General features: G+C 32.8%; 1 protein-coding gene across 22 annotated transcripts in view; it reads left to right on the top strand.

Annotated features, from left to right (window-relative positions):
* The window catches only part of IKZF2 (IKAROS family zinc finger 2), a 180,313-nt gene that overhangs the window by 117,552 nt on the left and 50,937 nt on the right, over positions 1-11,824 (top strand). For 19 of the 22 annotated variants that reach the window (XM_023731257.1, XM_023731254.1, XM_023731250.1 and 16 more), the window contains one exon: positions 7,842-8,108. In XM_023731257.1, the coding sequence (XP_023587025.1) occupies positions 7,842-8,108 (267 nt within the window). The remainder of the gene's footprint in view (positions 1-7,841; positions 8,109-11,824) is intronic. The other 3 variants (XM_004376283.2, XM_023731259.1, XM_023731258.1) reach the window with 1 other exon arrangement.

Genomic DNA, 11,824 nt, shown 5'->3' with positions numbered 1-11,824 from the left:
AAAAAAAAGGTTGAGAAGTTAGAGGGTTGATATGTTGTGGGGTTGTTAACCAATGTCATAAAACAACATGTGTACTTCTGTTCCATGAGAAACTATTTGTTCTGTAAGCCTTCACCTGAAGTACAATTAAATAAATAAATAAAGCTCCTAAATCTTAGAGCTCCCCAAGTCCACAAGAGATTATTTTACCTAGCCTGCCGTTTTCAGAAACAGTATCATTTTCCCCATATTTCAGACGATGTAGGTGGCTGAGTCAGGATACACAAGTTTTCCAAGGTCCCACACTAGTTAGTTAAGTGGCAGAGGGGCAGGTAAAGACCCTGCTTTTATTCCTTCAGTTACAGGGTAACATTCTGCTACACTATTCTTAGGAGAAAAACAGTATTACAGAATCAGTGCTGTCTTGATCTGCAGTTACTCCAGTACGTTCAAGATACACATAATCTAGCTATGTTGGAGAGAGGACAGAGAGAATGGGGAGAAAAAGAAAATGAGGTGATGGGATACACAAAGTGACAGTGCTACCCACAAACAGCTCAGCTGCAGTTCAGTGACACCAGTGTCTGGACTTGTTCAACCATTTATAAAATGAATAAGGGAGCTGTTTTGCAAGACTTACCCATTTATCCACAGTTAAAAGGAACAAAGGTTTTATGTTGTGTGAAATTTTGTGGAGGAAATAAAAAAATGCACATTCCTTATAATTTTTGTTGTGATGATTTTACTTTAATTGTTTAGACTGTTGGTAAGTTCTTGGTAAATAATTTGCTTTACATCACAGTTTTGAAGGCAGTTTGTTTTTCTAACACATTATTTAAACAGCTGCCGGGCTGTTAACACAGATTTAATCACGTTTGGTGTTTCTGTTTCCAAAATTTCATTGAGAGAGTAGGAACAACTTCAACAGATTATTAGGTAGACGTATTGATTCAATTAGTGTGGTGTATAACACCATTTCAAGTATCTGGCATAGACTGGGAGAAATTGATGTTTGTATGTTACAACACTCCTTAAGTGTCCTCTTGAATTTTCACACAACAGAAACCAAGCTTATTAAAAATCCACTTACACATTACTCCTGAAACATTTCTTTCTCCAATTTGGTAAGTAAACAATTTACACATCTTTTATTCAGCACTGAAACAAGTATTTCTTTCAGTCCCATAATATTAACTTCCTTTAAAAATTAAACATTACAATTTTACAATTACAATCTATAATTTGTAAACTTGTTAGTGGTTGGGTGCCTTCCAGTCGGTTACAACTCATAGCAACTCTATGAACAACGGAACAAAACACTGCCCAGTCCTCACAATTGTAGTTATGCTTGAGCCCATTGTTGCAGCCGCTGTGTCAATCCATTGCATTTCATTGACCCTCTACCAAGCATGATGTCCTTCTCCAGGAACTGGTCCCTCCTGATAACATATCCAAAGTACATGAGACGAGGTCTCACCATCTTCGCTTCCAAGGAACACTCTTGGCTAAACAGAAATAAATTACTAATTTGATAGCAATTAATATAAAAAGCATATTGTATCCTTTAAAATATAACCAATAAATCATAATCCCTCTGCATTATCTTCCTGGCTAGGAAACTTGAATAATTGTTTTGTGGTTTAGTAGAATCGAGTCATGCTAATAATAAAGTTTTAAGGTACATAAAGTTTAATTTACATGTTCAGAAATGTTTTAATAATAGTATTTTTAGTTCCATTGACTATGCTATTTTCAACACCTGATATTTAAAAATTATAAGACTGTATGTGAAATGAGGGTAGAATTTTTTCCCTCAATTTGACAATTCAGAATTAACTGAATCTATTTCATCATGCATATAAAAGATGATCTTTTTCCCCAAGAATTTTTTTTTTAAAATTGAGAATTCCATATTATTCAAGGAAATAAATTGCCAAACATTGTAAAACCGTATGTTGTCTTGAATAGGTGGTGACTTAGTGAAGCTACTGAGTAAAGAATAGTAACTTAAAATGACCAGTTTCCAAGGAAAAGCCTCTCCTCATTTTCTCATTGTTCAGTTCTATAAATTTATTATGTAACCAAATTAAATATGTTAGTAAAAAATGTCCTGCATACATAGGCATAAACTCTTTAAGGACCTGTTTCTGAGTCCATTATTATTTTGCTAATATGGGTTTTCTATTTAAGTTAATAATAATATTCTTTAGATTTTTAGTCCTAAACCTTTACAATCATTTTTAGCAAAGTGTTAGGCAAACAGCAGGTACTTAATAAGTGTTTGTTAGATCAAAGATTTTTGAAGAGAATTCAGTTTTTGTCCTTGTTTGTTTTAATTGGAGGACTATGCGTATGAGGTTTATGAAGTATACGTAACAACATTGTACATTTTATTTTCAAGATTATTTATTTGAGTTTTGGTATAAGTACCATAGTAACTTTTCTAATTGAGAAGGATTTGACCTGGAGTCACACAGTATAATCTTTTATGGATGAAGATGATGAAACTACATGTTTTTGTAGCAGATATAAGCTTGTATTCTAATATTCATGATCAGTATTTTGAAAGGATAAGGAAAAAAGAGATTAAAAAAGTGTGAATTCATAAGCATGCTTATGTTTTGAAGAAAATTTTTGTATAAATATATATGTGAAACTATTTAGTCTGAAGTATATTCAAATATTTTTCTATATAAAATTGATTGTAAGTCTTCCTACTAACTATTGCTGTCCTTTTCATGTGTCACAAACTTCAGAGTCCACTAAAAGAATCAGTAAAACAATTAGTTATAAGTTCTAAATAGAAGTGCCACTGTACGTTTCTGAAGTATAAGAAACATCTTTACCACCAATTATTTATTGACTATGAACAAAACAGCTTTTTCTTGATCATTAATGCTTTAAAATTTGACTTGTCCTTTGTTTTAAAATGTTTACCACATAATCTCCTTTAAGTTAAGAAAACAAAAGATATTTACATTAAACATCTTTATTTTGTTTATTGAAAATCTTCAAACAGTGCCTGCATTATTGAATTGTTGCAATTAGGTGCTATCGAGTCTATTTCCACTCATAGCGATCCCATGTGACAGAGTAGAACTGCCCCATAGAGTTTCGTAGGCTGTGATTTTACATGGGCAGATTGGTAGGTCTTTCTTTTGCAGAGCTACTGAGTGGGTTTGAACCACCAACCTTTTAGTTAGCAGCCCAGAACTTAACTGTTTCACCACCGAGGCTTCTTGCGTTACTGAATACTAAAAAAAAACAAATCCACTGCCGTCGAGTCGATTCCAACTCATAGCGACCCTATAGAATAGAGTAGAACTGCTCCATAGGGTTTCCAAGGAGCAGCTGGTGGATTTGAACTACCAGCCTTTAGGTTAGCAGCCGTAGCTCACCATAGCTCTTAACCACTGTGCCACCAGGGTTATTGAATAACAAAGAACAAATAGATCAATTAATTAAAATCTTATTTCACATCCCCTTTTCATTGCTAATAATTTATACTGACAAAATATTGTTTTTATTAAACCATTATTGCCTGTCAGTATACAATAATGTTTGTAAATTCCCACAAATTTACCTACATTTTATATCCTACATTTCATATAAGGGAAACGCACTTGATAAATAAGTCTTAGTATTGAGATTTGTAATAACAAGATTTCATTACATTCAAACTAACAAGTTCTCATCTCCATAGAAGTTAGCCCATTAAGGAGAATGTGTTTCTGTTACCAAATTGTTAAATAAATTTCATATAATAAAGGAAAAAAATCTAATTTCAAATATTTGAAAACTAAAGTACTGTGATTATTGTACATCGATTACTAGTTATAATAACTTCCCATATTAATGCTATAAATAATCATAATAAAACTTTTGTTAATAAGTACAGTTATAATTTAGTTTATAATTTACTTAAGTTTACCAAACAATATAATTTAAGCATTAATGAGTTAAAATATTAAGTGTTCTGCATTAATTAGAACCATCTTAAATAGTGAAAATAAACTATCGGAGCATTTCTTTTATATCTGTGTAGGAAGAACTTTTATTGGACTATTAAAATTCAAAGAATACATTGTTTAATTTATTGCTTTTTTGTTTACAATTTCAATCTAATTATAGTGAGATGAGTTAAAGATTAATTAGGGTGGGATTATGTTTGCACATAACCACCATATATATGCAAAATTTAATCTTAGATATGTGTATGCAAAAATGTGTTGCATTTCATTGATATACTATATCAATACAGCAATAGTATGTGCACATCCATATATGATAGGCATATAATTCCTTAGAGTGTAATATTGCTAGAGAAAAGATTATTGTAGCTTTACTATTTCCTCTCTGTTTCTGTCTGTCGGATACTTTTTTACGCATTTCTAGTGTATTCTTCTGTGAATAGTGTTCTAAGAATACTTGTAATATCCACTAATTCTTAAAGTGATATTTTTATTCATGTCTGATACTGTGTTTTGATATTGCTGTTCTAATGTTTTTCACTAGGGAAAATATAACAATTTAATCTTGAAACATCAAGTCATACTCACCATAATGCTACCATATTTTAAAATTTAAAAGGGCTCAGTTTTAGACTCAAAAACTACTCTTTTAGGTATACATTTCTCCACTTCCTGAAATAGAATCCTGGCAGACTTTAGGCTTATTAAATGTAGCTTATCAGGCGTTGACTAGTTCAGAAGAATAGATGATGGCACTGCTGCAAAGCTTCTAGTCTTTAGGAAATCACTTAAAATAAATGTGTGGGGCAGTTTACACACAGGTGGGTAAAAAGTCACAATGACATTATTTTTATGTTTCCTTTCTTAATTTTTCTTTCAAACGAGAATTATGAACAAAATATGAGACTACATAGGGTAACCAATAGTGAGATACTGTCTTGCATTGATTAGAAAAATCTTTGATACCAGAAAAAATATTATAGAATTTCTTGGAGTGTGGAAAAACCTTCTGAAGCAAGATGCAGAACCCAGAAGCCATAACTGAAAAGCTTAAAAAATTCAACATGTAAAGTTAACATTTATCTCAAAAAATGCCCTGAGTAAAAAGATAAACCAAAATATTTGCAAAACATTGTATTCGGAGGGCAAATTTCCTTAGTGTAGGAAAAAGACCATTTAAAATCAATAAGAAAAGACTGACATCCTAGCAGGAAAAATGGTCAAAGAATTTTGATAGTTTTTAGGAGGTAAAATAATAAAACATTTAAACATAGAAAAAGACATACAACTTATAATTTTAAAAATGCAGATTAAAAACTATAGTGAGATGCCAAGTTTTACCTATCAGACAGTTATGTGTGGCATTATTAAAGTCTGTAATAACAACAAACAAGAAAAACCGTAAATTTCCAATAATAGAGTCTAAATGAATAATTTATAGTGCATTTATAAAGTGTAACTGTATGCAACTATTAAAAAGAATGATATGGATTTCTATATACTAGTATGAGAAATATTAAATATTGTTAAATGAAGAAAGCAAAGTTCAGGTCAAGTAGATTGTATAGTCCCATTTGTGTACAAACACACACAGACACACATACTTCTGAATTGGAAACTGATAATAATGGTTTCTTTTGAGGCAAGGACTGAGGGATAGTGAGTTTCGAGTAGAAAGGACTTAATTTTTATCCTTATGTTTGACTTTATTCTTTGCTATGTACATGGCTTCTTTGAACATGAAACACCAAGTATAAAGAAGGAAATTCTTAATTAATTTAGTAAAACATTTCAGTGAATACTATCTGAACACCTGTAGGCCACAAATTTCTTGATCCTGCTGGGATGCTGGTAATATTAAGATGGATAAAACATTGTCCCTACTCTTCTCAAAAACCATTAAGGCAGTCCCATTACCCATTGCCATCGAGTCAATTCCCACTCATAGTGACCCAGTAGGACAGAGTAGAACTGCCCCACAGGGTTTCCAAGGCTGTAATCTTTATGGAAGCAGACGGCTACATCTTTGTCCCATGGAGCGGCTGGTGGGTTCTAACTGCCGACCTTTCGGTTTGCAGCTGAGTGCTTAACCACCGTGCCACTCAGGCTTCTTATTAAGGCAGTACCAATTTGTAAACAGGGTAAAACTCAATGTAGTAGAGACTCTATTAGAGATGAGTTCAGGAAGAACACATACCCCTTTATAACTCAGAGTAGTTTACATGCAAGTTAATTGATCTTCACAAAAACCTTATGGAACAGAGTGCTATATGTCTAGAGAAAAATAGTTGCACTTCCTTTTAGAGAGTTTTCTATGTTCCAGCTACTGTTCTAAGCACATTTGCTATATTCACTCATTTAACGTTCACATCAACCCTATGAAGTATCATTATCATACTATTATCCCCATTTTATAGAAGATACAGACAATTTCAGTAACTTGCTAAAGGTGATGCTGTGTATAGGAAGTGTCATGGCTAATATTCATTCCAGGCAGTGTGGTTACAGAATCCCTACACTTAATAGCTAAACTGTGGTAGTCAAATGTTATTTAGTATTCTGAATTCATCTCCAATTAGCAAATGAAAGACATAAGATTCAGAGGTTAAATAATTAGCACAAGATTATACTGCCAATAAATGTCAAAGCCAGTACTAGAGCCAAGGTCCCCTTACTAAATGCAGTGGTTTCCTCATTATACCACACTCTTCTAGTTACCAGCGGAGCTCCAAGGAGAGATCCGGGAGGCAGGAGAGGAGCCATTTTGATAGCCCTGCCTGTAGTGATAAGTACTAATGACAAATCACAGAATGTGCGGTTTCTCTAAGAAAACAATTGCAAAGAAAAGAACTTACTTCCTTTTTGTGAAAATATTTCCCCTATTCACGCAGTACCAAATAATTTATGTTTTACTCAGTAACTTTGATATGATTTCTTAAGAAATTTTCAAGATCACTGGATAAAAAAAAAACAACAAACTGGTATTCATTTAAAGCTTGCTTCTTCTTTGTGAAAAGACTCTGTCAGCAATCCAGAATGAGGGCTGTGCTAAGAAAATTCCAACTTTTCTGTGGGATGATCCAAAAACAGCAAACAGAAGGCATTAAATTTCTTAACAGTCGCAAGTGTGTGCATGCATGCTATGCCATTCTTGTCATTCACTGCTTTTTGCTGTGCATAGATTAGAGTTGGATACTTTGATTTGCAGACTAATATGTTCCATAGAGTAGCTTCTTTATATAGAAAATAAAAAGCAAAGTGACTTAAGGGCATATGAGATCTGTACACCATGCCCTACAGGTCTTAACTGCATATATGTGTTCAGTCTGATTTTAAGACGTTTGCCTTCACAGTGTGTCTTCATATGTTTAAGACATTTGCTGGATTAAGATCCTGAGTTGTTTTCTTGCTCTGTTCAGAAGCAGGTTTACACAAGGAATCTGATGTGAAACCAAGAATATGAAGTATATATAATGATTGTTAAGTTATGTGGAGGCATGGTTGAGTGGGTTAAGCAGTATCTAATCTTGTCTCTTCCATAAACCTAACTCATCTCATTGACCTTAGTGCCAAACTGAAGAGCCAGTACCAGAATTATTTACAAACTTGCTTAAAAAGTAAATAACTGAGTTAAAGAAATAACTCTGCAGAAATTAAGGGTTATTCTGTTTACCTAGAGCTTTCTTGAGACATCTTCACTTTCACATCAGCACCTAACTAAAATGTTATATAGCACAGTATGTATTAATATTATGTTTGTAATGCACTGTTTTCTGGTTAATATATCATTTCCACCTTTATTAGTAGAATGGCATTGTGTGGAAAATAGATATAGGTGAGAACACATAACATGTATTTATAATTTTTTGTTTTCTTATTTTTAAATTACAGCAAATTCAGTAAAGCTAGAAATGCAGAGTGATGAAGAGTGTGACAGGAAACCCCTGAGCCGTGAAGATGAGATCAGGGGCCATGATGAGGGTAGCAGCCTAGAAGAACCCCTAATTGATAGCAGCGAGGTGGCTGACAACAGGAAAGTCCAGGAGCTTCAAGGCGAGGGAGGAATCCGGCTTCCGAATGGTAAACTGAAATGTGACGTCTGTGGCATGGTTTGCATTGGGCCCAATGTGCTTATGGTACATAAAAGGAGTCATACTGGTAAGCAGCTGAAAGAATAACCTGATGACTGCCTGTGACATCTGATGTTGATATTACCTGACATCTATTCTCTTTCCTTTTTATTCAGGGGTGGCAATGGTGAAACTACCTTTTCAGAATTCTGCTAGTATTGGATTGCTGAAAAGCAGAGAGTAGCCTGGGTCTTGACTTCCAGCCTTCAAATCTGAATAGCATATCAGAAAAGAAGTTTGGGATTCAGTTTCCACAGTTCTTAATATAGCAATAATATGATAAGGGTTCAAAAGGTATAGGAGAATTTCATTGTGTAACTTAATCTTTTTGTATTTCTATACATATTTTACCATACCCATGGGCATGTAATATAGTTTGATAGCTAAGAGTTTATACTGTAAAATGGTACTCATGCATTTATATAGAGGTGAATCATTTTCACTTTATCTAGTTAACTCCTTGGAATACACTTTCCAATCAATCTTTGCCTACTATAGGTCTCTGAGTAGGTAGGAACTTTCCCTAGTTCAGGGCTGTTAGCATCTTCCTGTACTTTTTTTTTTTATTACAATTTTGCAAACAGATGTGTAGGATGGAATATGACATGGAATGACAGTAGTGCTGGTATGAATGTGTAATCATGGAATAGGTTGAAGGAAAAGCCCTCAAATTAATTTAATATATACTGTTAGACCTTTGAGTAATGGAAAGGGCTTCATGAAAACCAAATGATGAGAAGGCCTTATTTATATCTCTTCAAATCCTTTGCTAAAATTTAAAAAAAAAAAAAGCTTCAAGTTCATATGAAAATTCATTTATAGGAAATGACAAATTTACTATAGAACAAAGTAGTATTATACAGCAAAATATTAATGATACCCTCAGAGTTTTAAAATGTGATACTCTTTGGAAGAAAGATAAATCACAATAAAGAAATTGATTTATAGGATTACTTTTAAATAATCAATTTAATAAGTAGGTGTTTAGAACATGAAAGATGAAAGGTGCACTGAAGTCTCTTTAGTCCATGAAGAAACTGAGGCCCAAAATAGTCAAATGATATGTCAGTTATACCTGATGTCCAGGCTAGATTTGTCCAAGTTTACTAAGCTTGGTATATCAGTATACCAACATTTTATTACAGGGTATATGACTATGAACTAAGGATGATTTTTTTAAATTAATATTAAAAGCAGTGAGAAGTTCCACATCAAAATCTGTGTTACAATCGGATCATCAGCTTTAGAGCATATGCATTTACTCCAACCACACAGTTCATTACATTTTTGTTTTTTATTTTATTTTGCATTTCTTTTGTGAATAGCATGTTTTTAAAATATTTATATTTACTAGTGACTTTTTTTCCTTTAATTTTTAAAAATATTGTCTCATGGACAAATTGAAAGATCAAGCTTGTTTGTATTATGTTTGATAAGAAAGAAAAAGGAAAAAAGTATAAAATAATGAGTCTACTTTTTTTCTGTGCCAATGAAGTAATTCTAACTGCAGTTCTAAATGAAGAGTTCCTGTAGGTTTTGATATGACCATTGTCTCATAGTGATTATCTTGAGGAAGATAATACTTATTCAAATGTATAAATCCTACCATGTAATAAAATAAAAACTGAACCAAACAGTCTAATGACTTTTCAGTTGAATTTCATTTACTGTTAATATTAAGGCTGAAACATAGACCAAAGCATTTTTTGGAGGATTTTTTAATAAACCTTTTATGTTCTGAGTTAAGAAATTCAAAGAGCCAGAGTACGTTCTCTTGAAAATTTAGGTTAATCAGTGTTTCACTGTTATCTGCAGTGATTTTCATGAGAATTGTTAGTTTGTAAATGCAATAATAAAGTTCAACTCTACTGTCCATTTGGAATTTACTACTGTGGTAGGGTTTATTTTCAAAATCATTTGATTGACATAGAAAATGCTTCTAAATAGTTATGCAGATTTCTCCCAGTCCTATGAAAATGGATTTCACTCATCTACTAAAGGCAAAGAGAGTGGACTAAACAACCATTTAAAATAGTCTTGCAACACTAGGAACATTTTTATTATTTTTGTTGTTAAAAAAAATTCATTGGAATATTGTGAAGATTAGTCCACTTTCTTCAGATCTGGAGGTTTTTTGTTAGAGTTAATAATGATTTTGAAATTGTAGAAATTAGATTTTTAATTAGCTATTTTAACATGCATTTCTGATGACTCAATTTACATATATGACTGAGTCATGACATTTTCAACTCAATTTTAGTACTATTTGAAAATAGGTCTATTTGTGTTTCTTTAAACTAGATTGATAAAAATGTAGTCAGAATTTTATCGTGTCAGTGTTTTCTCAATACCATGAAATACTGTATTCATTATAGAACTGATTCCCTCCCTCCCACCAATTTTAATAGCTTGTATTAAAGACACTCTTTTAAATCCTTATAAAGCCTTTAGAAGACTTACTTTTTGTGTGTGTTTTAGCTCATAGAATATTTTACATAAAATTATAGTGAAAATGCTACACAACCACCTGATTAATCATAATGTCATGGAGTATCGGATCTCAGTCACTTCTTCTTCTTTCTCTTCCATACTCTACTAAAGTGCCAATTCCAGTGTCTTATTAATGGTTTGGTGTTATTTCTTTGGTATTGCTACTTTAGTAGGTAATCAGGTAATATTGTCATCGGATACTCCAGGCACTCTTCACTGGGAATATAGGGAGATGAAAACAAGTAGGAGGAGTAAATCCATTCATGCACAAACAGCCCCTTTCAAGGCTTGAATTCTCTCATCTTTGTAACTTTAACTTTTAAGCATCATATAATTGCAGCTTTGTGGAGCCATGTTCTTGCTCCAAGACCCTTTCTACAGATGCTTGGAATTTTGCATATTTGTAAGTTGTTCAGTCCAACACAGGGACACCCTCCATCTTTGATTCACTAAAGCAAATGGATGCATGTGTACTCGCATTTTAATTCAGTATTTAAACACAGATCTAGAAATATGTGTTTAAGAAAGTACATAACCTGATGTTGTCTAGTCTCTTCCAGCTTATGGCAGCCCCATGTGTGTCAGAGTAGAACTGTGCTCCATAGAGTTTTCATTGGCTTACTTTTCAGAAGTGGATCACCAGGCTTTCTTCCAAGACACCTCTGGGTGGATTCAAACTGCCAACTTTTGAATTAGCAGCCTGGCACATTAACTATTTGTGCCATCCAGGGACTATAATACATAATGCAGTACATAATGCATTAAAATATAATTTAATCCATAATAAAAATAATAGCTGATCCTCAGTACATCTGTAGATTTTTTTTTTTTTTAAAAGTAGATTGAGAATAGTAATGAAGGTTAGTAGGTGGCCACATCTTAATTATTCTCCTATATCCAGAATTGTTTGCCTAGCGCTATGTGCCCATCCACAAGAAGGTTAATTAGCATAGAAACAACTCACTTGATTGTTTGAATTGGATTACTCTGTAATGTCAATAAAGTATTTAATAAATTTCTGAAATTTGCTTTGATTTACGTATGAAGAACATGATTAATATTTTTCAAAGTCTGAACAGACTCCAAATGAACCACTTGATTCAGTCATTTCAGTTTAACGAAAAAAATTATTATCACAAAGAAATAATTGAGATGTGTTGTTTGAAGTTGCATAAATAATTAGGCAGTTAACCTTTTATTTAATTAGCAGATAAATGTACACATATCTCTGTAATGCAGGCCAGAAAATATCCT

This window comes from Trichechus manatus, unplaced genomic scaffold (genome assembly GCF_000243295.1).
Source record: "Trichechus manatus latirostris isolate Lorelei unplaced genomic scaffold, TriManLat1.0 scaffold00041, whole genome shotgun sequence".
Taxonomy (NCBI): domain Eukaryota; kingdom Metazoa; phylum Chordata; class Mammalia; order Sirenia; family Trichechidae; genus Trichechus; species Trichechus manatus.
Note: the sequence above shows the minus strand (reverse complement) of the source record. Positions and strands in the feature narration are given on the sequence as shown.